Raw genomic sequence first — 26549 nt, forward strand, 5'->3', positions numbered from 1 at the left:
TGTCCTTCCACCGTCGTATCCGTCGTCGTTTTTTTGAAATGTCCAAGTATCGAAGGATTAGCAAGTTTTATTTAGTTAGTTTATAATAGTTGAGAGTGAGCTCGCGAGAATTTTTATATTCACTCGCGCACCTCGGATGTGCACGCGCCAACAATAATATTCGTTCACGCATCATTCACGCAAATTTATTTAAATGTGACTTTTAAGCCTGCGGCAGTCTCGTCCTGAGATTTATATCTTTCGAATTTTTTCTGTTTTTTTTTTTCTTTTTTTTTTTTTTTTGACCTATAAAATGTCCTATAAAATCAAACGCAAATGTACATATGACAACAAGTCATCCTACTTGAAAACTCCATTGCTGCATCTGTAATTCTTTGCATATCTCAACCTCCTCTACCTGTTCGTTTTACTCATATTTTTTTAGAAATTACTTTTACCATCATGTACAATATTTCTAACTGTTTCATATTATTGTAACATGTGAGCGAGCGAACAAACAGTGAGAGTTATTATTGATTTCAAAGAAATTGGTCTTATACATTCGGTGATCGCGTCATTACTAATTAATCAAGGCAGAACTTGTCAGTCTCAAATAATCATTCACTCTTCTCTCTATCTATCGTTCTATCTATTACTGCCTTCTTGTTCAAAGTATTTCCTAGCGTCTTGAATTCAAAGCGGTAGGTAAATAAGTTGCAAGAATACTTCGTGATTGCCATTGCATTCATTATCACAGTCTAAATTGTCTGAACGAAATTTACGTTCTGACTAATTTTTGCATCGGCATTTATCGCTGTACAAACGTGATTACACGCTTGTACGCTGAGAAATACATAATTTATGAAAAATAAGATTCGATTTGACAAAGTGCAATTGATTGAAATATTTCAAACAATGTGCGGAATATTCATCAGTTGACAAGGAATGTCGATTATTCAATCAATGGGGACCACGGTTCACTTAATGACTAAGATTAGGGATCATCGAAGCTGCTGCTATTGTGATTACGATAGACCGTTAAGCGATATTAATCATACCTACCTAAACTGAATAGACCTATAAACGTGAAATGATGGGGATTATATATTGAACACTACCATAAGTCACGCGTATAAAATATTTATACGTATATAAGTTCATCTTCAATAAATTCATCAGTGTACTTAGATACAAAAACAAAACAAAACAATTTTCGTATGAAAAATTAAACTGATGCTAATGAAGAGAAACATGTGAACTGAATTAAATATAAATTTTGAATAATTGGAAAATACTATTCTCACAAATAACTATGAAAGTTTTCACAATAATCGTAGTTGAATTTCTGTGAAAATGGACTACAAAAAAAAAAGAGAAGTACTGAGTTATAAATAAATAAATGCAACGAAAAAGATAATTTAAATAGCACGTAGATTTCGTCCTCGAATTAAAATATTATCTCATCGAGAGCAACTTTTGCGCTAAGTGCAAAAATGTAAAGCAACTGCTTCTCCTTGGAAGCACAGTTATGCAAAGAATTTGAAACAAAAATAAATGACACGGTCTGTTTCCAAAAAAAAAAAAAATGAAAAAAAATGGCCAGCGCCGACCGCGTAAAATTTCCAACGTAACCATGTAACTACCTTTGTAGTTGGTGTTTTCCACGCCTACGCGTGGCAAAATCTCTAAGGGTGAATAATGACTCTCGGGAGGTGCGGATTACAAAATCGTGGCATATGGAAGAATGTAGAGGTATGTGGAGGATAAAGTTCTTGCAGATGCCCATACTAGAAGGCGTGTCTGAGAGACTCGAAGGCGCCAGAAGACACACTGCCATTGTAGCTTCCAACTTCTGACGATGCTGGCCCGGTCCTTTCTTCTTCTCTTTCGTTTCCTCTTCTCCTTACCCCCTGCAGACAGCGCGGGCCACGACTCTCCTCTCCTCTCCTCTCTTCTCTCGCTAACGTTCGCACACTCGCTTTTGCTGCACAACTATCGCCTGCCAGTATCACGCTAGTCCTTGAATCCTTCGAGTACGAGTGAAATTTCCTCTCTTTTTCCTTTCGTCGATTCTGAAGTCAATCGACCATGCTCAACGACGACTCGCCACCCTAAAATAGTTCGCATTCTCTCATGAACCTTTCGATTGCTTTTTCTGTGTCTGCGAAAACTTATCTCTGCGCATGCGGAACACCTGTCTCCCAAGAATTGAAATACGCTTCATGTAATCAATTTATTTTTTGATATTGTAAGTTGGATTGAATTTCTTGAAATTTTTTTTCAAATAACAGAGTCTTGAAAGGTATTAAACGGATCTAAGATGAACTAGAATTTGACAGTGTAAACTGTTAGAATTGAAATTTGAAGTAGCAGAAAAGTAGATCTGTACATGATAAAATTGAGGCGACACGTACTTACGAAAAAGTTAGTAGAAATTAATGAATTGATAAATTAAATTAAATGAACGAACGACGTACATCAATCATAATAGAAAATCTTGGCAGAAAACGATGATGCGACACAAGGAAACAGAACTTATTTCAAGAAGAGAAATATCTGTATGATGGGTTTCGAGTTTCATTTTTCTGGCAAACTATAAAAATTTAATATCTTCAGTTCGTTCGTGGGATCATATGGAAGAAATAATTGCTACAAATAATCGAAATGATTCAAAATTAAAAGATAATTTCTGAGGAAAAAAATCAGTCTGAAAGAATGTCTAAATTATTGACATTTTCACTGAATCGTTGAGAATTGTAATCGCATTCTGACCGACACAGTTTTGATTCCCAGTATAGTTTTTCATTCTAAAATATTTTCCATCGGCGTGAAAATAATTTTGCTAATTGTGCTGCCAGTAAAGCAAGAAACTGAGACACAGCGCCAAAGTATCGGAAAATAATTTGCGAAGAGCTAATTACCTACCGTGGGTGTTCTTAGACCGACGATTTTTGAGATCAATGACCATTCCATCAATTTCCTTACGTTTATGCACGAGGCAAATAATCGAATCCCCCGGGGTTCCATCGTCCTAATTATGAGTCTCTTCATAGTTGAGTAACATTTCTAGTGGCAATTAGCCGTTGTTGACAAACGCAATTTGCGACATGTAACTTTGTGGCTATACAGGCGGACAGAAGGGAACGTGCCTTGGTGCTGCGTTCCTAAATACATCGGCACCGTATCTGTCGTTGCATCCTCAGTAGAGAGCAGCATCGGTTGTTGCTTTCGAAGTAACCAAGCGTCATGTCCTCTGCATCCTTGTTTACTAACACGAAGATGCGTGCTCGTGCTCTTCCAAAGTGTTTTGATTAGGATGGAAATCACATTATAAACCTTTGTTTAACTGCGATGGCGTGAGGTTCACGAATTATCTCTTATAAATACACCTATATACGTATGTGTGCATGAGGCGATTTCGATCACGAGATTGCAACATCTTCTTATCGTATGTGCGAGACATAATCTGTTCCTAATTAATCGTAGAATATTTTAAACGAACAGGTGAAAAGATATGAGATACAGATAACATAGGGAGGAAGTATATGCGTAACATTTCAATGTTCAAAATGTTTAAAAATGTTCTTTGCGTTTAAAAAAAGCAAATGATTTTTATGAAATACGATTCTACACATCGAGACAGTGAAAGGAGCTCATGTACAAAAATGTCGTTTGAAGCTTGTTTCTCAAGCTATAAATAAATCTAAGACACGTCAGAAGTAAAAGTCAACGAATCAACCGACGAATACACTTAGATGGACATTAAACGGCAAGTAATTTTTTAATATGAGATAAAAGGTTTTGAAAACATTTGAGTAAACGCTACAAATATATAATTAAATAAATAATTAAACAGTTAACGTCAAAATAGCTTAGAAGTTTCATCAATTCATTTAAAAACTTCCTTCCATTAATTGTTAAAAATGTTAAAAAAGTTTCATCCGCCATTAGTAAATTTTCGTGGATCAAGCGACACAAATTATATTGTCCTCGAGAATTTCAAAATTTATTTCCAATTTGTCAGAATTTATAAAATTTCCACTCTCAAGTTCTTACTCACGGCCAGCATTTTCGTATTTCTCAAATCTCCGATCGATCCAAATAATTCCTTGTCAACAGTAAATGATCCTACAGCTTCCTATAGACACGAGAGCGATAATCCCGATTTCCGGAAACGTGCCTCCTCTATAGTATATATGCGATCTACCGGTTAAGTTGAGTGGGTGACATAACGAGGTTACCAAGGAATGCAAGGGCAGGCTTTCAACGGAATAGTGCCTATACCGGATGCTACGACATCACCCGTCCTTCTGTTACTCTTCCCCTTCCTCCTTCCACGCGTCGCTAGCTTCATCCTGCTCGAGTCTCGCCTCTTCCAACCTACCGTCACCAATAACGTTTCTCCTGTTTTAGCTTCAACATCGTACGCACCTGCCTTTGTACACGATGACCTGACCTCCGACCGAGCTACGATCATTCTACTAGCTCGAAACAGTAAACGTATCGTACGTGTTACGAATGTATACGATCGTCTTCGCGATACGCTCCTCCTTCTGAAGTTGTCCGACTCGTTACCCTATTTTAATTAATTGCGTTTGACAAGCAGGTGCGTACTCGTCGCGCGGCAAAGAAACATTATCTTTCGCTATCTGAATCAAAATTTTGCTGCCTAAACTAAAAGTTAGTCGTGAATTCAAGGCGTTTTAGAAAATTTGGAAATTACAACGAAAAAAAAGGGAGAACAAGTAAGAAGTAGGAAGATTCGCTCGAAAAAGAAGATAATTAACACGTGGCGGATTGCTAACACCGCGTTGTGTACAACTGTAATTCCTCTGTAAATTTGTCCATTTAATTCCCTAGTAATTGGCACGTAGATTCTAGCACGTTGCTATTTATAGTACCTCGTCTAATGTTCTTTCTTTATTTAAATATGCAAACAACGAGGGACGTGCTGTAATTTCTACTAAAAAATTAGAAAAGGAATCAATCCTTGAAAGATAAATACGTCTTCCCATATTACAGATCGTAATATCAGGACTACCAATATTTTGTTTGCTTTAAACATAGAATTATACGATGTTTCTCTATATTCAATTTAAATAACTTTAAATAACTTTAAAGATCGGTCAACAATAACTCTATGTTCATGATTCCTGTAAATATAACAAGTACAGAGCGACTGAGAGAATGCAATTAAATTTTACTGCACGCTATGACGTCAGTTTTAAAACAGATGGCGAAGCATTAGAGGGATGAGGCAGTGTAAAAGGGAGCGATGAGCTTCTGCACAGAGATAGTTCGTTTTAGAAATATGCTTGAATGGCTGTCAGTGGTATTTCACAAACGGGGAGTCATTTAAACGCTTATGAACACTCGACGCTGATAGGAAAGTCAAATGCACTGTCCCTCTCCCCTTGCATCCCCTATGGTCTTCCACTCCTTCTCAAGCTCCTTTCTCAACCCAAAACGCTTCAACAAATCACTGTACACGCTAGTCAGGACGTCAAACATTCTTATCCTTTTGTGCAGAGAATGTGACTATATTTTAGTATGTCGGATATATCAACGCTACGTGTAAAATTTGTTGTAAAATTTCCGTAGGGTCGAGCAATGCCTTTGCGAAAGTTCCAAGAGAATATTAACTCGATCAAAATCTAGTTAAATCATTTTGTTCGATCATACAGGAGTGCAATTTATTACATGATGTATATAATTAATGAAACAAGTTGCAGGCAAATTGCAATCGCCTTTGCACATCGAGTTCTTTGTTGAAGGCATGCTACGTTCTTCTTGAAACTCAGTTTGTCATCTACGTGTTAGAACATTGAAGAATTGTGTAAATTTATCGTTCTACATGTGTTTAAGAATTTTTTTTTTGTTCTGCATTGATCTGCTTACATTCTTACCGACTGAATAATTTCTTTTAGAGACACATGGATGGACAAAATATAATTATTTTAATAAATACGAGCAACAGATCATAGACGACTTTTAATTGTGGTCTCTACAGTTTCGAGAAAATAAAACGAATTAGATATTAGCCGATTGGACAAATTAATCTATGATTTCTCTTCTGTAAATGGTACTCTCCAGTGTTTATTCTTCAAACGCGTACAAATGCTAAAAGAAGAAAGAAAAATGGGAACGTTGCATCTCGCGAAAATTCAAGTCGAACGTTGTTCCGCCGGACGAGCTTCTTCCCTCGGCGTATACGAATAGCTGGTGAGAAACAAACGGGGTTGACCCTCCGAAAATATTTACGCGTGTAGCTGATCGCAAACACATAAAATAATATGACGTATCCGAGAACGCCGCAAATGCGGCGCATGGCTTCGTTCCCGGTTGCGCTGCAGTTTTGTTTATTTCATTTTGTTTGCCCGACAACACGGTACCTCCAATTTCCAGATCCAATATCATCGTTAATATTGATCTCCAACACGGGCTAAAATGGAATAGCGATACTGAGCAACGCCGTTATAATTGTAATGTGTAATACAGGGGATGACTCTTCTCGCGCATGTACTACTTGACACCGATACTTACAAACACGTACATACGTACGTGTACGCGTGTTGTACAAACACAGGCATTAATCTTTGTAGGTAAACTTATAGATGATGCATGATGATCCCAGAAGTAAAATTGTTATCTACGAAAGATAAATATACGCGAAAGATACGCCGCGAGTTATCTGATGCAAATGATAAAATATCATTCCTCGTACTATCGTGCATACGTTCGCTGTCGGTCGAGTTTATAAATGATTATGTATTACGCGATACGAATTTGCGTAAGTAAAATGATCGCCTGTAAAAGACGAATACGCGAAAGAATGTGAGGAGCATCGAGAGCTTTGCAATTGGCTTCGTTACAAAGTAAACGTAATTAATGTTATTAAATCGTGCGGCTGATGTGATTTAACTATCTGACTTCGTACACGATTACATCGCTGCTGTAATTAATTGTACACATGTGTCTAATAACACGTGGCATCTTGTATTAATATTACGCCTCCCAACGACCCTTAGACTGACCCGGTGTCGCACGGGTCAAGCAACGAACGAAGCGATCTAGTAATCTCCATATTTTCGCCAAATCGCTAGATAAAGATCCAAAGAAACCCTTTGACAGGGTATAAATACTTTTCTCACGATCAATCGTGACCCTTCCAGAAATCGGATCCAGAACACGAATTCTAGGCGTATGTAGGCGTAGAAAAAGATCAGAAGCGAAGATTATCCCAAACCTGCAGTATCGTTTGTAACGAAACGTTTTCACAAAAGGATACATAAAATCCACGTTTTCTCAACTCTTTGAACAACGTCGACGAACGTCACAATCAACACTTGTTTCACTCTTCTCTTCGCGAGTGCGTTGTTTTGCAAAAATTGTAGAAATTACGATACCTTAATTAAAATGAAACGCCGTACGATTCGTATATAAAATATAAAACGTTGTACGTTTCTGAAAATTTTCCATCTACCATACGCTATCTTCGAAAGGCCATTCAAAAATATTCAACGAGCACGTTTCAACGTTTCGAAGGACAGCATTCTGAGCATTTACGCAGATTATAAATGAGCGAAGAGAATTATACAGCTGAATATAGATTGGATACGACGTAATCCATCTATCCGAACTGCCATTCAATGAACGGTAAACAAAAGGAGTTATCGAAAAGCCTGAAGCCCGGGTGGAAAAAAAATTTTCGCCCGGTGGCGTTTCCAAGCTTTTCGCCCTGATCCGTTACAGACGCTTATTTCTTTCATGTGCGAGAATAATGCGCCTGACTGTATGAATATATTGCGCCCGTATCTGCCGGTACCCCTTTATTGTCGAGGGATGCAAGGGTCGCTACAGTCGAGTAAACGTTTCTTTTGTTTCTTTTGATTGATTGTTATCGGATGCACATGAACTTCTCCGCTGGGAGTAACAATTTTTACACGTACCGTCCGAAAACGCAAAACACTCTACAATTAGTAGCGAGTGTTTTTCTTTCTTTTATTTTTTTTTTTTTTTATTTGTAAAAAAAATTTCTTTACAACAGGAAAACGTGAATTCGGAAGTTACTGAAGGAACAAATTTTGATTTTTCATTAACGAGAAATTTTTAATTGATAACTGCCACGGTGTGTCTGTTTTTTATTTATAAAAACTTTATAATAGAGAAAGTTACCGAAGGAACAAACTTTGATTTATCATTAATGCGAAATTTTTTAATTGAAAGCTCTCGCGGAGTGTGTGTTCCTTTTACCTATGAAAACGTTACGATAGAAAAAAATTAATTCGGGAGTTAATCACAAAAGAAATTTCAATTTATTAGTGAGAGATTTTTAATTGACTATTACGGAAAATTAATTTATATAGAGAGCTCCGAGGAAGAAAACTGCGCGTGTACAGTTGATATCATCGTTAGACTGCTTTTTATATTTTTACAGTCATAATTGTAGAAATGAAATTTGAACAAAAAATTGTCTCATCTATCGTAGCAATAAATAAAACTCTATTTTCGTGTAATTATGCAATTTCAAATTTTTCATAAACGCATAGTTCGTAGTCTAATCATTACTAATATTTCTACGAAAATATTCAACACTTTTATATGTTTTTTTTTTTTTGACAAAAATAACCAAATTAGTACATCTTGTTTTTCTTTGTATGAAATTGCTTCAACTGAAGAGTAAACGACATTTTTCTCCGCTACACTACAAAAACATAACTCTCTGAACTTTATTAAACGATAATATTTGTAGAAAGGTAAGTAACAACATAATTGCTAAGAATGTCCTTAATTTGAACCGTCTGTCTAGTAGAAAACGCCCGTGGCTATACATAGTTTACTTAGAACCCCTCCAAGGACTGTAGATCTATCCTAAGCTTTGTCTCTCGTTCAGCTTCACCTATCTTTTCGTGTGGCTTACCAAATCAAACCATGATGAACTTCCAACGACTTATTAAACCGGCTGCAAAAGACTTTGTCATTAATTATTCAAAGAAAAGAACAGGGTTTTCTTCATTCACCTTGTCCGATAGTCTGTTCATATTTACAACAGTGAATAAGTTTGATGTTGGCAGTTATTTCTCAAATATATACAGCGCAATATACAGTTCTTTTAGTAATGAAACTGTAGAAACTGAAGAAGAGTTAACAAACACAAATCTGTACTTTCTTTATAAATATGCTATGACATTTCTCAGAGATGGATTGAGTAATAAATTTATGTCATATTAGAAATGTCTCAATCTGTATGTCTATCGATTAAAATTAAATTAAAACACACAGAGTAGAAGAAAAGGTTTAAGAACTAAAACCGTCGTTTACATGTTTTATGAAAAAAATCTTTCAAAAATTATTCAAATCTTTACACTTCGTTACAAATCTGTAAGTTTTTACAAGAAATTACGAATTAATCATTTTGATTACTCTGATAATTACAATATTAACACTGCAACTATTGGTGATTAAAGCATTTTCACTAGGGACACCAAAGTAAAAAAAAAAAAGAAAAAAATAAAAGAACTTTATAATACAAAGAATTTCATTTATATATTTTACGAAAACTAATTTAAATCTCCAAAAATACACTGTTTTACGTCCACAAAATTTCTAAGAAAAATCATAAATTTTACATATACATTTTGATCACCTCGACAGTTTATAGTGCTAATACACGCATGCACTGTCAATGTTTTAAAATTCAATCTCTATTTCCATTGCGAAAATCAATTTCTGGACAGCCACATCCGTGTCAGTCTGTCGTTCGCCAATTAACGATAACATAATTACGAATAAGATATTCTGTACTAATTGACTCTGTACACTCGACAAATACACACGTATTATACAGCGCCGATGTGTTGCGACGCGATAAGCAGCAGAAATAGAAAACGAAAAGATGCCGGAAAGTGGTACAAGTGCAACTGGGTTAGCATGAATAACAGAGAACGAAGCCAGAGACAACTTGCATTCGTAAAAAAAAAAAAAAAAAAAAAAAAAAAATCGGGGAAGAGTATGGACGCAAGCATCTGCCTACTTTCTGTCTTTCACTCGCAGTCCCTCAGTGTTCACTATTGCAGCTCCTAATTGCAACTTGAAGACTCAAGGGAGCAAAAATGGCGTAATGATACTTGACGCTGCTCTTCGTTTCAAGTGCATCGAGCCTACCCGCCATTCTGTTTTAGCCCCGTGAGTCCCTACTGATCTCTCTCACTCCCTCTCTCTCTCTCTCTCTCTCTCTCCCCTCTTATCTGCCTACTTGTTTCCAAAATTGCGCTGCAACAAACTTTGTCTTTCAAAACGGACCATTAAAATCTACGTCAACCTTCTGCATTTGATACACGCTTAAAACTTGCAACAAAATCTCTGTCTTTGAATCAAGCACGTTTTTTGACAGTAAAAAATAGTATTAACTAATATCGAATATTAAATAATTGATATCAAAGAACAATAATGTTAAAAAAATATGATATAAATTGTAATTACTCAATACATCGTTTAGACATCGTTCTTACCATTTTAAACAATGTGTCGAGTGTATCAAAAGATATATTAAGATAAAAGTCAGAAATTAATGTAAGAATTACTCAAAAGATTCTCTAATCAGTAAACTATATAAATTTAGTAACATCTACTTATGAAGCTTATTTTAGAAAATGTGAAACTATGTGTGTTCAAAAGACTAAAATTATTCAAATAATCGTTCGATTATTATATTTTTATTACACTCGAGTGCGAAGATATTGCGTTAAATTTATTTACATGTATAAATCAAATTATAAATCAAATGCCATATGCTATGCAATAATTTATGAAAAATATCTCGACCTCAAATGCTGATGTTGGCACTTATATTTTCGTAAACACAGATTACTCATCGTGAGACGAACGATTGAGGAAAATTCATTCTCGAGGGATTTCCGCGCCTATGAACGCGATAAAATGTACATATTTATGGTCACTGTGATAAGAAGGTTATTATCTGTCATTGATATTTCATTCATTTGCCAATGATGAACGATGTGATGAAAGCGCGACATAAAATCCCCTTGCAACAAAGAATGTACACACGCATACATATTCCGCTGATAACACGTGAAACGCAAATTACCCATTCGTGTGAGTTCTGCACGATATATAAAGAACGTTCGCTCAATATCGAAATAAAACATCTTCGCAGCAGCTGCAGAGAGCTAAGCGACGTGCTAAGAGGTAAATCCGTATTTATATATTTATTTAAAAATTATTACATTTTATTACTCGACTGCTCTATGAAATTTTGATTCATAGGAAAAGGACAAAGTTTCTTTTCAACAAACAGTCTAATTTGAATCTTGTAAAATTAGATTTTCAGTAATTTTATTCATGTATGAATTTTTTCTCGCAGAATTTATTAAAAATTTATAGCAAAGACTTGTATTTAATAATTTAATCTCGAAAGGAAATTTTACTACGGAAAACTGCTACGATGTTTAAAAAAAAATTCTGCTACCGAAAATAATTATTTCTTCAAATTACAGAAAAAATATAAACAAAATGAAGGTAACGACGTTTATTTTCGTACTATTTGCCACAATATGCGCGATATTTGCATATGTACCACCAAAGTATGTACCACCGCTACAACGACATCCGTTTCCAACATTCCCTGGTCACGGACCATTCAATCCGAAAATTAAATGGCCATTCCGTTTAAGAGTACGTATTTTTTAACATTTGAATAACAAACGCTTACAATCATTCATTGAAATAACCTGTGACTTTCAAAGTCAAAAAGTTTCTTTCAAGTGATTCACACGAATTTATTGTCTGAAAGTATATAATTTTACAGGCTCAGGAATATGTCTATGGTACAAATTTGATATAATGTTATAATATGTAATTTTATTTAAAAAAAAAAAAAGAATCAAACTCGTGAATTTTAAAAGAAATATTTGTTTCATTACAGCCTGGCAGAGAAGTTTGAGAAATTTGCAGTTATACGAACTATTATGTGCATCATGTTATAAATCTGCAACGTAACGACAATTAAGTATTATCAATAATTATACACCGAAATAAATTGTATGCTGAAATATTGTTTATTCTATTCAATAATCGAACACTGTCCCACGACGATTATATAAATTTGCGGTAGAAAGTACAATTTCAAACAGCTATTCGTGAAAAAGACTCGAACGTCTGTTAAAAAAAAAAAACACGTTTGAATATGTATAATACATACAACGCATCATGGCGTATCGTATTTTGCAACTGTCATTGACCATGCAACCGGTTACGAAAAGCAATCAATGGTGAAAATATAATCGTGAAAGCTTAATTTTAAAAAGCATTTTTATTGTGGAACGTAGTGTTTCAATTAATTGTTCAATCAATTGTAAATTGGCCATTAATATTTACCAGCATGTATAATTCAAGTTAATGGAAGACGAGCACACTGTTCCTCTTTCTGTTTATTTTTAACATAACAAAGTAGAGAGACACGAAATGTTCGTGTATATGTTCGTATGTAAAATACAGAATTTCAATTCTGACGTTCTTCTCCCAAAGTAAGCAATTTTGATACGAGAAAAATTCTCATTAAAAATCACGTATTTAACAGATACGTTATTTATATATCTTTGTCAATGAATTGTTCATAGTCAGAATAACAATAAATGTCAAGCATCTTTGACTTTACATTCGTTTATGATTTTATGTGCATTTAATCAACTGAATTCATTTGCGCTTGTATTAAAGTGTCGTGTTACAATCGTATTATGATCTAGTAATATTGCATCAAATCTTACTGTTATGGTGACCAAAATCCACTGATATATACATAAATCAGATATATTTCTTGTTGTAGCGAGAAGTTATTGGACTGCGAGAGCCATTAGAGATACAGCAAATGATCATCGATAAACCCTGGCATAAATTAAATTAAATTACCAAATTATCCGAATTTTCCAAACATAAATATTCACTTAGACGTTTCTATCTAAAGGCAAGAATGCATCGACCGTCGCTCTACTTATCTTTGAACATTAATCAACTGGCGAAACGCAACAGTTCAGAAAACCAAAATTTTCAATTAACCATTCTCAAACGAAAACACAAACGATCAACTAAAATATCTTGTTGCGTGCATGTATGTAGCTCGTTTTGGAATTCTTTATGAGAACACAATGAAACTGTACCACGCACAAAGAGCTTCAACGAAACAAAATTGTGGAAATACTGTAGCATTTGCTCGTATTTCTCTATTTACAATTCAGAAAACAAATACTCTCTTGGCACGATGCTTTGGTTCCCCATTTTCCCATCAGCTTTCGTTTTCGACTCGACCGTAGACGAAAGATATTCAAACAGAGATATTTAATTTTTTTGTCGCGGTCGTTGCACGCAGGGCGGCAATTTCAACAGGCAGCCAGCCTCGTTTCTGCGTATATTTAGAAGACAGGAACGTTCGCGCATCAAATCTAACGAGACCATGCGCAACATTTGGCGCAACCTGTACAAAATAATGTCGACCGGAACCGCACGATTTGCGCTTATTGCTGCTATACAATAAAACAATATAGCCACCAGCGAGAAATTTCCCGACTTAACGGTGTAATTCCGGTGTAATTTCCATTTTTATTCGCGTAACCTGCCGAAGGCAGAGTATCTCACGAAAATCGCCGTATCTATTTCGAAATTTCGCGTCGCGTCTCGTAATTTACGCACTTCCAAGGATGCAAAAAAAAAAAAAAAGGAAATTCTCCCGGGAACAAACCAGTTTGTTACTCTCGAGACAATATTCTCGTGCAAGCCGTTCCCCCAAGAATGTTTTAATTAACGACGCTGATCTAAATTGAAATTGATCCACCTGTATCGCGAGGACAAGTTTCTACCCGTGTGAAAAAGGAGAAAAAAAAAAAAGAAAAGAAAAAACACGAAATCGCAGCAAGATCCGCAAATCCAATTATAACACTTTAAACCGCACTGGCGGATAACGTTTCGCGAGAGGGAGGAAGTTCATTTTCAGCTGATGCCGAACTGGGCAGACTGGGTATGCCACTTGGTAGCGTAGCGAGTCGCGAGGGGAGAGAATAATCTTTATCGAGAGACGATACACGATTACGAAGAAAATAAGTTAATCGACGAAGGAAGGGGATCCAGGAACAGGAGCTCATAATCGTCCGTGCCAAGAGCCGCGCACACGACGCCGGAATGTAAATGGAGAAATTCGGCGAGATCTTTCTTCGTAATGAACACGGTTACGCTGGAAGTTGTTGGTTTGGCGTGGTAGGTACTTTGCCTTGTGCATTTTACGGTATTCCCGCGTTAATGCGATAAGGGAGAGCAGCCTCAGTCGAGCATACCTATAATTTAAATTGTCCGCCTTCTCGTCGCTTGCTAATGCGAGGTGATACTTAAAGCGGAACAATTGCACCACGCCAATAACTTTCGTTTCAGCTTAAATCTCTCTCTCTCTCTCTCTCTCTCTCTCTCTTTCTCTCTCTCGCGAACATTGTACACCACCGATCGGTCGTTTCCTCGCCCACTGCCCAAATCTCTCCCGCATTTCCCGCACGAATTTGAAAATTCTCCACCAACTCGTAAATATCTTTGTAACTATAATTGATCGCGATATGGATTATATTAAATACAATTGCAAATGAATATAATTGTATTTTATAATATTGTATTTCTAATACTGGTAATTGTATTTATAATAGTGACGAGCGAATTGAATTGTTGTACAATTGTATTTATAATATTATAGTTTACAATTGTAATATATTATAATTGTAATTACAATTGTTACAATTGTAATTTATAATATTTCATTTCTAATGCTGGTATAATTGTGTTTACAATAGTGACGAGCGAATTGAATTCTTGTACAATTGTATTTCTAATATTATAGTTTACAATTGTTACAATTGTAATTTATAATATTATAGTTTACAAGTGTTACAATTGTAATTTATAATATTTCATTTCTAATGCTGGTATAATTGTGTTTGCAATAGTGACGAGCGAATTGAATTCTTGTACAATTGTATTTATAATATTATAGTTTACAATTGTAATATATTATAATTGTAATTACAATTGTTACAATTGTAATTTATAATATTTCATTTCTAATGCTGGTACAATTGTGTTTACAATAGTGACGAGCGAATTAAATTCTTGTATAATTGTATTTATAATATTACAATTTATAATTGCATTTAGAACATTGTATTTATTTTATTTGAATTTCCAATGGTGGTATAATTGTGTTCATAACATTGACAAGAAAATGAAATTCTCGTTGTTTAATTGTAATTTCACGGAGATTGGACTTTTGATGCACTTTTAGATTTTCGTGAATACAACTGAAAAAAAATAGAATTTAAATAAGAAATTGTCTCGTCTTTGGATATTTATATGTTACTATATCATTCACGATCTTGCCTAATTCTCACCGAATCCAGAACAAGGTCTCGAGTTTCGTACACTGAATCCAGTATCCGGTTTCAAACGATCTGGTTTCAGATCTCGAATCCAATTTCGAATCGCGATTTGAGTCTCGAATGCAACATGGAGTCAATGGAATCCAATATCGGGTCTTATAAGTAGAATAAAAGATGTCGAGTGTCGGAATTATCGAGTATCGTAACGTATTTATGCGATGAGAAAACGTGGACATGAAAATGTAATGTTTATCTTAATCATTCGACGAAGCGCGAGTTCTCTCACACTGTCTGAATGAGTTTTGGATCCCGAAAATGAAGGTTCGGTTTCTAATTCGAGTTTCGAGTCGCCAAGTTATGTCTGCCGGAAGAAATATTTGCGTCTCGGACAAACTTTGGAATCTCGCCCGACCCGACTCGATTGTTACTCGACCCGATTCGACTTGAAACTCGAATACTCGAAATTTCGAGATCCCGTCTACACGCCTCTGATGCGTGCGCACTGAACCAAATATGAGACTAGAACGAAGAATCTTTTACTCCACATTTGATGCTCGTACTTAGAATTGTTGAATAAACTTTCGTCAAATGAAAATAAAATTTTGTCAAAGATCGTTTCCCCCAAAATACTCAGCTTTCAGCGCAATTTCCATTTCAGTTCGAAACTTCGTGACTCTCCACGTGCCTGTCCATTCTTCGTATGAAAATCAAGATCTTTTCAAGATTTTCATACCATTACCATGAAATAACAGAAATATGACAGAGTCAATGCGAGTTCCGCTGCGAGTGTAAATGTTGAGAACTGAATGTTTTCCTTTTTTTCTCTCTCTCTCTTTCAAAATGTCGTTCGTTTGGTAAAAATGCGCAACAAATTACGATCGATGTGAGTCGGGAAAGATTTATCGTCGGGGGAGAGGACGCGGAGAAAGCAGTATATTGAACGATGGCAAATATTAACATAGGCGATACATTTATCCTTAACTTCCCTCAGGATGACGTGCATTCCTGCATTTCTGGTTTCGGAAGTTTCTCGCTCGAGATAAGATAGCTGCACGGCATATAGGTAATAACCCTCGCAGTTGCAACATGCTGTCCTTTATTCAAGATTTGAGCAATAAGGATAACAATGGGACACATGCACGTTGCTTACTCGGAGAACTACGGCGGACGATATATAATAAAAGCTTCAATTCTCAATCTTGAACCATTTTACCGGCGCTCCGGAGGCACGTTTCCAAAAACAATTCCGAAACTTTATTGATATTGCGATTCCCACGGGTGTAACAAGGTTACATAAATTCAGTGATAGAGCGCGCGCTGCGTGTATATATTTATAAGTGGACCGCGGATTTTTATGCATTTATGGAAAATTTAAGGACGAAACAACGCAAAGTATGCATAGAATGCGTGGAGATATACATTTCCATTGAGGATGCGTCTTTTTCTTTTTTTTTTTTTAAGGTATGAAATTGCACTGTATCTGTAATTTTTTACTACATAAAACGTCTTTTATTTTAGATAAATTTTGTGAGTTCTTTTTCAAACACATTTCTGAGGATACGTAAGATCCAGGAAGAAATGGATTTTCTTAGGGAATTAGACATTTCTTAACGCTAAAAATAAATCTCATCGTCCGTCAGAGAAAAACAATTTATCAGATTCGTCAAGTATCGAACAACGATGCTCGTTTCACTAATATTAATTTGAGCCCGTTGACTTCCAAGAATCAAAACTTGTTTCTCATTCGTCACTGTAGACTGAAGTATCATTATATAAGAATTACATGTACTTTATACGTCTTTTAAAACTCTCAGTTGAATGATATTGAAAACAATCTCTTCTCTTAAATAAAGGAAAAGCTAAGATTTACGACGCGTAATGCACCACGTGTAAAATTTCACACGCTTCGATAAATTTCGACCTAAATTTATAATTTTACGGCCACGATTTGAGACAATCTGAAATGGTACGTGCCTACACCAGTAGAATCGAAATGGAAACAAGGAAATAATGGAAATAACCGGACAGCGGGTGAATGAAAATCACGTGGATTATTCCAGAGTAAATTTCGTAATCGAGCTGAGATACAGTGTATATACCGTTCGACGTTGAAATGTATTATTGAAACGCGGTAGAATCGGCGAGATCTTTGAATACGGCTCTAGTCAGTGGAGTTGGCCGTTTATAGTCGGCCACTTCTGAGAAATCTTTTCCTCTAGGAGAAGAGGTGAGACCGTGGAGTGACTTTAACGAGCCAACGGAACGGAGAATTCGGGATCAGGAAAATATCTTGGCTCGCCGGCCAGATACTATCCAGCTTTTCCGTATCAGCGAGTAAACGATCTCGAACCCAACCGACCGTCCTCTATTTCATGTCCGGGGGAAAAGTTTCTATTCCGTGGCACGGCCACAACCGCAGCTGTAGTCGATACCTTTGATACCGTGGCTAGAAGTTTTTCTAATGCTTGTACACGTACATTTGTGTATTGGAACGGTGAAAAAAAAATGTTTCTTTTTCTTCTTTTTTTTTTAAAAAAACTCTTTCGACGCGTTTCGTTTAATTGGCACGAATTCCGTTATTTATTGCAACTATTCTGATTTTTCGCTTTAGACGAGCGAAACTTCATTCGTATGTTTCCTCTTTAAAAACTTCCTACAAGGCTATTTTATGAATTCTGTTTGAAAACTGATTGCACAACAGAATGAAGACTTTTCCACATTTTTCGTGAGCTTGCAACTGCAAAGGAATTAAGTGTCGATACGAATGACTTGAAATTTGTCTACAGACAATGACAAATAAATAATATTTGAATATTGCTCGCAAAAGTATCTGAGCATTATAATAGGAATTTTTTTATAAATATGTTGTATGTTTTATACAAAACATTTTCAAATGCTTTTCACCCGAAGTAATTGTTCGCAAAGAAATAAATTGAAAAGTTTTATTATTCGTGGTCTCATCACATCGGAGAGAATTGATTTTATAAGGTCGCTAAAGACAAGTGCACTCGATTGACAACAGAATTTCGATTGATTTTCATTTACGAAGTATAACGCGAAATTGTACACTCTAAACATATTTGCAATCAAACAAAAAGAATATATTGATTGGTCTCGGCTACTAAACGTATAGACAATAGTTGACGAATGGGGAGTCCAATTTTACGTTCAAATACAATCAACACAGCATTGTATTAACGTTTGAAATATTTTCTCTCTGAAGGAATTAATCAGTAAATAAAATTTATTTTGAACGCCGCTTATGACATACGAATTCATACACGTTGATGGGCAAGTTGATTGAACTGATTTTTAATTAATATTAACAACAAACAGCTAAACACGTGTTCAACAATTTCAATATTTTAATAATTGAAATAAAAAAGAATTTCATTCTGTTTCTCGTTATATTTAATATTCGCCCTGTTGACAGCGATATAACAAATATAATTGCTCGCACGATTTTCGATATAAGAAAAAAACAATTACACTATTTGCTCGACATTTGATGTAAATTTGATGTAAAAGCTCCCCGTTGTAACAAAAAACATACAGAACGAAAATAAAAAGGATCGCGAAATTTTGTCGAACTCGTATCGACATAATTCCATTAATGGAATCACGCGGAGGACTATTTTCCTTCGTTCTACCACGAAGATATTAAATTTCAAATATCGTGAATTTACCGAATTTTACCAACGCTCAGGTATGATTCATTTTCTTGCGCGGGTTGAAGACACAACTGTGAGAAACAACAAGTGAGTCGCGTAAGAAAACAAGGAAGAGAGAAAGAACAGAAAGAAACTTGTCAGACAGAGATTAGGAGGGTAGATAATTTGCCACGTGGTTTAATTATCGCACTTTCCAACTCTCTTTTGTTGCAATTTCAGCTCCGCTGATCACAACATTGTCACGCAGTGACGATAAGTCACGGTAACGCAAGTTCGATCGATCCATCGCGAACACTCGTACCCGCATTGTTCGACAGCGTGGGGAATCGGTGGTGCCCGCGCGCAAAACATTCCACCTTTTCGCATAATCGAGTGGCATTTCGGCAACTGCCGCGCCTCTATAAACGAGTGGACTCTTCTTTGTCTGCAGATCAGATAACGCTAATTACCCTAGTACATTACACGAGTGGAAGCTCTGAAATAACGAGTGCGCCCCGTTCCATACGCGCCCGTCGTCCACATTTACCTCTGGCAATGCCTATCGCGTAGGTAGACGCGGCTGTCCTAATTACCTACGGCCCGGCGAGACGCCTTCTTGCCTGCATGTAAACACCTTCATTACCACTGAACTGCTCCATAAAATATCCTCCTCCATCCCACCCGCTTCTCTCCGACCATCGTCCCAAACATCCTTCTCCAAATAGCCGTTCAGTGGGTACCGGAGTACAGGTACCAACTCAATTCAAGAAACTTTATGATCGCGGCTTCCTCCCCTCCCATCCGACAAAACCCCTCTCTTACGTTCCCGGATCGATCGATTGGTAATTATTCCGAATCACGGCTCCACCTTCAAACGGGTTGTAATTTTTTTTTTTTTTTTTCTTTTTTTCTTTTTCACAGTTTCGATCTTCGGACGCGCGGTGACAATTATCGAGCGTTTGCTCGAGGGAGGTTCTCTTTTTAAAAAAAACTCAAATTACGAAGAAAGAAAAATTGAAAAGCTTTGGTATTCGACTTTCGGACGTGTCGCGAATACGTTCGTCGCTGAATTTTTGAAGGAAAGAATCGGAATTTGGTGGTCGTGAAGAACTCTGATTTTTGATTTTTCAGTTTGGATTGAATTTCGTGTTGCATTCAAATATATATGCCTACAAGTATTCAACAAAGTTTTCTTACAAATTCGTATTTGCATTAAATAACAGGGTTATATTATTATAATCTTGTCTTCCATACTTTGACATAATTATAAACGTGTATATATTGTGTGTTTATACATCTGAGGAAAGCAATACTTTTTCTTTTCATTTTGGTTAAGGATTTGATATGCAGATGAAGGAGAATTACTTACGGATGGGAAAGTATTATCAAAAGAAATACTTTTATACGAATTTATATATATATCGAAGGAGAAATAGTTTATATAATAAGAAGTCCAATGATTCTTCTTTCTACTAATGATTGTTTGTTTATACAATAACAATTCAAGTTCAGATAAGTGGAGTGAAGCAACAAGAATTTATTTAATTGAATATTGACATAAATTTGACTCAAATAAGCAAGTTGTCCAGCTATTCGAAAACTATATTTTCTACTATATAAAACACTATTTTTATTTTAGAAATATTACAAAAATACTTAGGAAAAAAGTATTTTGTGTATCAACGTTGTACGAATATTACATTGCATAAGTATTTGTCTAATATAATATAACAAGTAATGATTGGAAGGAACAAACAAAAGTTAGAAAATAAATTGTAAAATGTCCATGATTAAAATGTTAAAATGTTCTCGTAATATTTTTTAATACTGGGAGGTCGTCAAATTTGTTAAAGAAAATTCAGCTAATTGCTTGTGCAATTTTCAAGGAAAGATTATTAAATTATTTTTGAAATACGTACAAAAAAAAAGAAATATTAAATTTTCCATTTTCTGTTAAATTTTCATTGTACGTGGCACAGTGCAGCCACAATTAAGAAGAAAATGGAGCGTACGTAAAACGTAACGGGTATATAGAATTATTTGCACATATATTATATAAATGAAAATTGATGACGCTTCTATACTTTATTGAGACAAAATTGAGCACAAATGTTGTCACATTAATAACGTAATCTAATATGATACGTAATCTAATATATTCGTATTTTATCGCGTAGCCTTTTGTCATCGACGAAACGCCGCTCATTGCTTAAAAAATCGGAAATATCAAACAAACGAGCGAAATATCTGAAAGTGGAAATTAACAGCGAAGAATGTTGTTAAATTGGAACTCATTTCAAGAACTAATTACCGACGTATTCACCGATCTCAAAAATACGAGGTAAATTACCGTCGACTTTTAAACGGCTTTAGAGTTTGGAGGACGTTGTTTAACGGAAAGCTCTCCGAGATATACACGCCACAAATTCCCAAGAAGTAAGTAATTCGTTCGTGAACGCGCGTGTTTTATCGTGTAGACGTATTTTCTCTGCGCAAACGGAAAATTAAGGAAATAAGTGAGTATGAACAAAGAGAGCTACGTATTGCATCAAACGTATAATTAAACTGAAAATATAGTACGGTTATTGATCTATATCTGTGTTTTTAGAAATGTGAACAATTTTGTTCAGATTATTATTTTTGTTTTTATAGAGCAATTAAAAGTGCAGTACCTACTACGAAATAAAAGTGGATAATATTTAAACGTACTAGCAACGAAAGCAATCAAGAGATATATTATCGAACTTTTACCTTTTACAACACTTCTGCAAGTCGGATAAAATTTATTATCAAATTTTTCGTTATGTAATTTAGATTATGTAAAAAAAATAATACATAAATAATATACGTGAAATGTAAATATAAAAAAATAGACGTATAAAATAGAAAACAGAACATAGAAAGTAAAAACTTCACGGCGCATTCCCAGTTGGTATGTCTGCTATTTAATTATCGGATATCATAAATTACGGTTGCAATATTTCTATTTATTTATATACTCGTACGTTACAGGATCGTACAGAGAAAATATTTCCCTCCGTCTGGAATTATTAGGTATGCTTGATCAAACATGTTCGAGAAACATATGCAAGAATATGCAGCAAAGAAACACCGCATATTTTTCTCCTTTTGGCAATCGACAGACTGAACCAGCTCTAAGTCTGGAAACCCTCCTCTACATCTCTTCTTGTCCTTCCACCTTTACGATTGAACGTGAGCCCAACATTGGAATAAAACTACGACGAATACTACCTCCATCACGTTAACGTCTCTCTTCCATCTTCCATCGCAGAGACCATTTATTTCGATCTTAACCAATGTCTTTCCAGAGGTCTTTTCAAATTGCAACGAAACGATCTCGACATTCCACAAAAATTGCTGCCGCATCGACGTTGCACTTTTGCAAAAGAACATGCGAGCAGCGTAGAGACGCGTGTACAAGAGATATCCGTGAAAATTATGTAAATATGAAAACACATTTCAAAAAAATATCGTCACACGCTGCGTCGACGTAAAATTTTATTTGCAATTCGCCCGTCAATTTTGTATCTACAGTTTCTAGTTTTTAATTCTGTACGTTAATAATTTTAATAATTAGTAATTGTAATCTATAATAATAATTGGTAATAATAATCTACAATTTTCTATAAATTTATAATATTATAATGGTGAATTGTTGCTCGATCGTTGATACACAGTGACGGATCAAAGAAAGTTTGAGAAATAAATGTCAAAAAATATATACCAGCAAGGAACACAATATTTGATCTAAAATTCATAGTTTTAAAAGAAATGTTAAAACACGTATATATATGCAATTGTGCAAGGGAAGAATAATTATTTCGTACCTAGAGTATCTTTTGCAACGCGTAGAATATTTGCTCGAATGAGCGCAAAACAAATGCGCAATGCTCATTCTCTCGTTATATTTACGAAACGTGAATCCGTTAAAAAGAATACACACGTGCGTCAATTATACGAAATAAATGTAATAAAAGTAAACGCCTCGTGTTACGTAAAATTTTACATGCAGAGAAGATCAATATAGGAAACCTACTTTCGTGGGATACTTGACGCAACCGAAACAGTCTTAACGAACAATCTCTTTACACATTTGAATCTTAATCAGATTACCATTATCAAAGCTTATCATAATTGAACAGATAAATTCGTGCGTATGAACTAATCCAACTTTAATACAAGTTTCGTCAGTAATTTCGCGACCTCTCGATATTTCACTGAAACTCCTTTCGGGAAACTCCTTTTTTTTTTTTCTTGTCAAATATAATTTAGGACATCGCGTCATGCTAGATTGGAAATAATTTCTCTGCGAGCGTTACTTCCTCGGTAACCGATTCAACTTCCATTCGAGTTCTTAATGTTAAAATAAATTAAAATTAGTATCGGCTATAAAATTCTGCTGACTTCGGTTTACCCGACACCTCTGAAGGATCCATTGTTTCCCTTTAATCCTCGAACTAAACAATCCGTCGATTTTATTTGTCCATTAATTTTCAGAGAGCTGGTGCAGAATTTGCAAGATCTTCCAAGCGAAACTTGTTTAAATGACGATCGAAAATGCGGAAATGAGAAATTCGTGAATTTTAATAGAATTTATCAAATTCTTCTACATGTTCTGAAAAGTAAAAGAACGCAATGGACACTTTTCCATGATAGGGAAATGAAATAGAAACGTAGTGAAAACTGCAATTATGGTTACAAGTTTCAGAAAATATTATTTTTTATTGCGCTCGAATTTCAAACAGATCACATTTAGAAATCAAAACTAGGAAAACTGTGACATTCTTGTTTCTCAAGGAGTTTCTGAAATACTCCATTCGTGAAACGAAAATTTGCCTGTAATCAACACCGATCTTCGTCATCTCGTCGCTTTTCTTACGCAGAGAAATATATTACCAAGTTTTGCGCGCGAAATGTTTAGAAAACTTGCGATTATTTCAACTTCGTTACGCTAGCAAGTTGCGAGCTTGCAAGTTTTTCTTTTAAGATCGAGACCGATAAGCACGAGTGATCAGCGACGCGAGATCAAAGGAAGATGGTCTGCCGACGTGAGAAAAGAGGCCTCGGCTAGAGCGAGAACGAAAAAGACAGCAGGCGAAACTACGATAGCCTAGTTACACAGTAGGGTTGAAAGTGGCAGGCGGCAGTTAGTAACCAAGCAAAGGGGTTGAACAGTTCCTCTTGGGAGCTTGCTCGGCTCCCGTGTGTTATAGCATCGTCTCCGTGACACGATCTATCGCTCCATTGACCGCTACTCCATTATCAGGATAGCAACGCTGTAACCCCGTATCCGTAACCCTGCGTGTCACTTCCACCCTTTATTTTCGCCCTGTCGCCCTCTACTTTTATTTCTTTATCGGGGAAAAAACCTCTGTGTCAGACGTACCTGACAGCATACGGAAATATTTTTCAAGAGAGCTGTATTTACGTATTGCATTATTGCTGACGGAACGGCGAAATTCGTAATGTAAATACGAACGCTCCCGCTCAAAAGTCTTGCGACACTTTCGATATTCAGCACTTTTGTGACAGCGGGTGATGTTTCTTGATTTCATTCACAGAACTGATACAGTTTTTTAATATAATTTAACAACAAGCACACTAAATATTAATACAAGCTAAATTTCTTGTCACTAGATGGCAATGTTTATTAAATTTGGAGAAAAACGACATTACTTATGGGCACCCCTAGTATAATGTATATAAAAGATATAGTACATACAAAGGAATTTGGGAGTTTGTTATACATATAGTAACAATTATATTATTAAATATACAGAATTTGACGAGACTTGGAGGTGACGTATTTCGTAAAAGAGTAAGTCGAAGAACAGTAAAAGAGTTTTCATTTTCGATTTCAAGAGATTCGTTAGAACAGAATTGAATTTTAATGCCAAGATGCAGCGAAATTCTCAAGAAACTCAGAATCTAATAAATTTCATATTAAATCGTTAAAAAAATATCTTACAGAGATATTCAGGCTACGTTCGATATTTGCCTACAACATTGCGACTTTTCTATGTTTACGAAGAAACTTCATTTAACAACATCTTTCCCTTATTTTCGCATGCAGATCACGCTCTAATATTGAAAAATCGTGCAACGACGGATTTTTAGAGATTTGAACGATTTCTCGTGAAACAAGCAAATTAAAGTTTCGCGTGCTCTGTTGTATTATAAATTTTCTCCCATTCCATTAACGCTTCGTTAAGTTCGACAGTTTAGCGTTAATTGACTGTCTGTCTTCGATCGATCGAATTATTCGCTGTTTCGTAGCGTGGCCATACGATTCAAATACAAATTTAAACTTTCGCCTCGATCGTTGGGGGCAGGGGGGGGGGGGAGATAACCTTGGCGGGTGAACATAGGCCGCTTTTAATCCAACTTTAATTGCAGAACCTGTTTTCGATCAGCGAAACAATTTGCCGTTTTTACCACGTCACTATACAATAGAAGTACAAATTCAAACTCTTCCATTTCGGCCGTTTTATTTTCGCGTCGCGGGGGAAAAAAAGCCGCAACTATTAAACTAGTTTTCCGTTTGCGCTCGATGCGTAATTGTTTTTACAATCGGTGTGTATGTAAAGTGTCAGGGGACGAGCGTGAAATTACGAGAGATTGTTCAAGTTGGATGTTTTTGTATTAATATTTCGCGTTCGCTGGCCGACGAAGAGAAGTTTAAATTGATATTAGGTCGTGTAATGAATTCGCTCGTCCCCCGATATTCCATTTTCGAAGAAAGTTTTCGATGAAAGAACACCAACTTTAGAGTGACGAGGTAAAAATTACTTTCAATCACCAGAATGAATTTCAGTTACGTCTGCTGCATTCGTGCAATCGAATATTTACGCATGATAATTTAAAAAAAAGTAAATTAAACAGTTTTTTTTTTATTATAAGATATATATATATATATATTGTTTAATTAACATAATGATATATATATATATCATATCCATCTATTTCTTTTATTAAATATTTTATAAAAATGGTATTTTATCTCGCATCACTGATCATTTGATTGTACTTCCCTTTGACTGAGTTTTGCATACTTTCTGAAACGTGTTGCAAAGTTTCTTTCTACGTCACAACGCAATGTTTGTACATCTTTTAGAAAAAAAGAAAGAAAAAATTTTAATTGACACTATTATAAAGAAGAGCGGACTTTCTTTAATCCGTGTTTAGAACGGAGATTGATGAGAGAACACGAGGTTCATTTACAATTGCACGATGTAACGTTATCGGTTCCCGAATGTTTCGCCGTGCTATTCATAACTCTGCAGGTTGTCGCGCTTACGCTTTCTCCGTGGCCTTACATTCACCTTGGCCGCCCGCTTACCTTGGTTTATCGGGAAAATCCTTTGTTACGAACGTCTGACAATCGGGAAAAGGGTTCGCCGATAAAACTGTCCGGGAACGATTTTACTTTCTTACTTAACAGAACAAGGGGAACTTATCGAAAAAAATATCTTCT

At 35.6% G+C, this 26549-nt stretch overlaps 2 protein-coding genes across 2 annotated transcripts in view; one reads left to right on the forward strand and one right to left on the reverse strand.

Annotated features, from left to right (window-relative positions):
* Positions 1-26549, reverse strand: part of LOC122536182 (neurotrimin-like) — a 278662-nt gene that overhangs the window by 234629 nt on the left and 17484 nt on the right. The gene's annotated exons all lie outside the window — the stretch shown is intronic.
* On the forward strand, positions 11496-12048 carry LOC122536184 (abaecin-like). The gene is made up of 2 exons (XM_043668344.1): positions 11496-11673; positions 11924-12048. Exons 1-2 carry the CDS (start codon positions 11512-11514, stop codon positions 11939-11941), a joined length of 180 nt encoding a protein of 59 aa, XP_043524279.1. The 5' UTR covers positions 11496-11511; the 3' UTR covers positions 11942-12048.

Source organism: Frieseomelitta varia, unplaced genomic scaffold (genome assembly GCF_011392965.1).
Source record: "Frieseomelitta varia isolate USP_RPSP 00005682 unplaced genomic scaffold, Fvar_1.2 scaffold_807, whole genome shotgun sequence".
Lineage (NCBI taxonomy): Eukaryota > Metazoa > Arthropoda > Insecta > Hymenoptera > Apidae > Frieseomelitta > Frieseomelitta varia.

Excerpts from the sequence above, each read along its gene's own strand:
- LOC122536184 (XM_043668344.1), top strand. The coding sequence starts at position 11,512 with ATGAAGGTAACGACGTTTATTTTCGTACTATTTGCCACAATATGCGCG.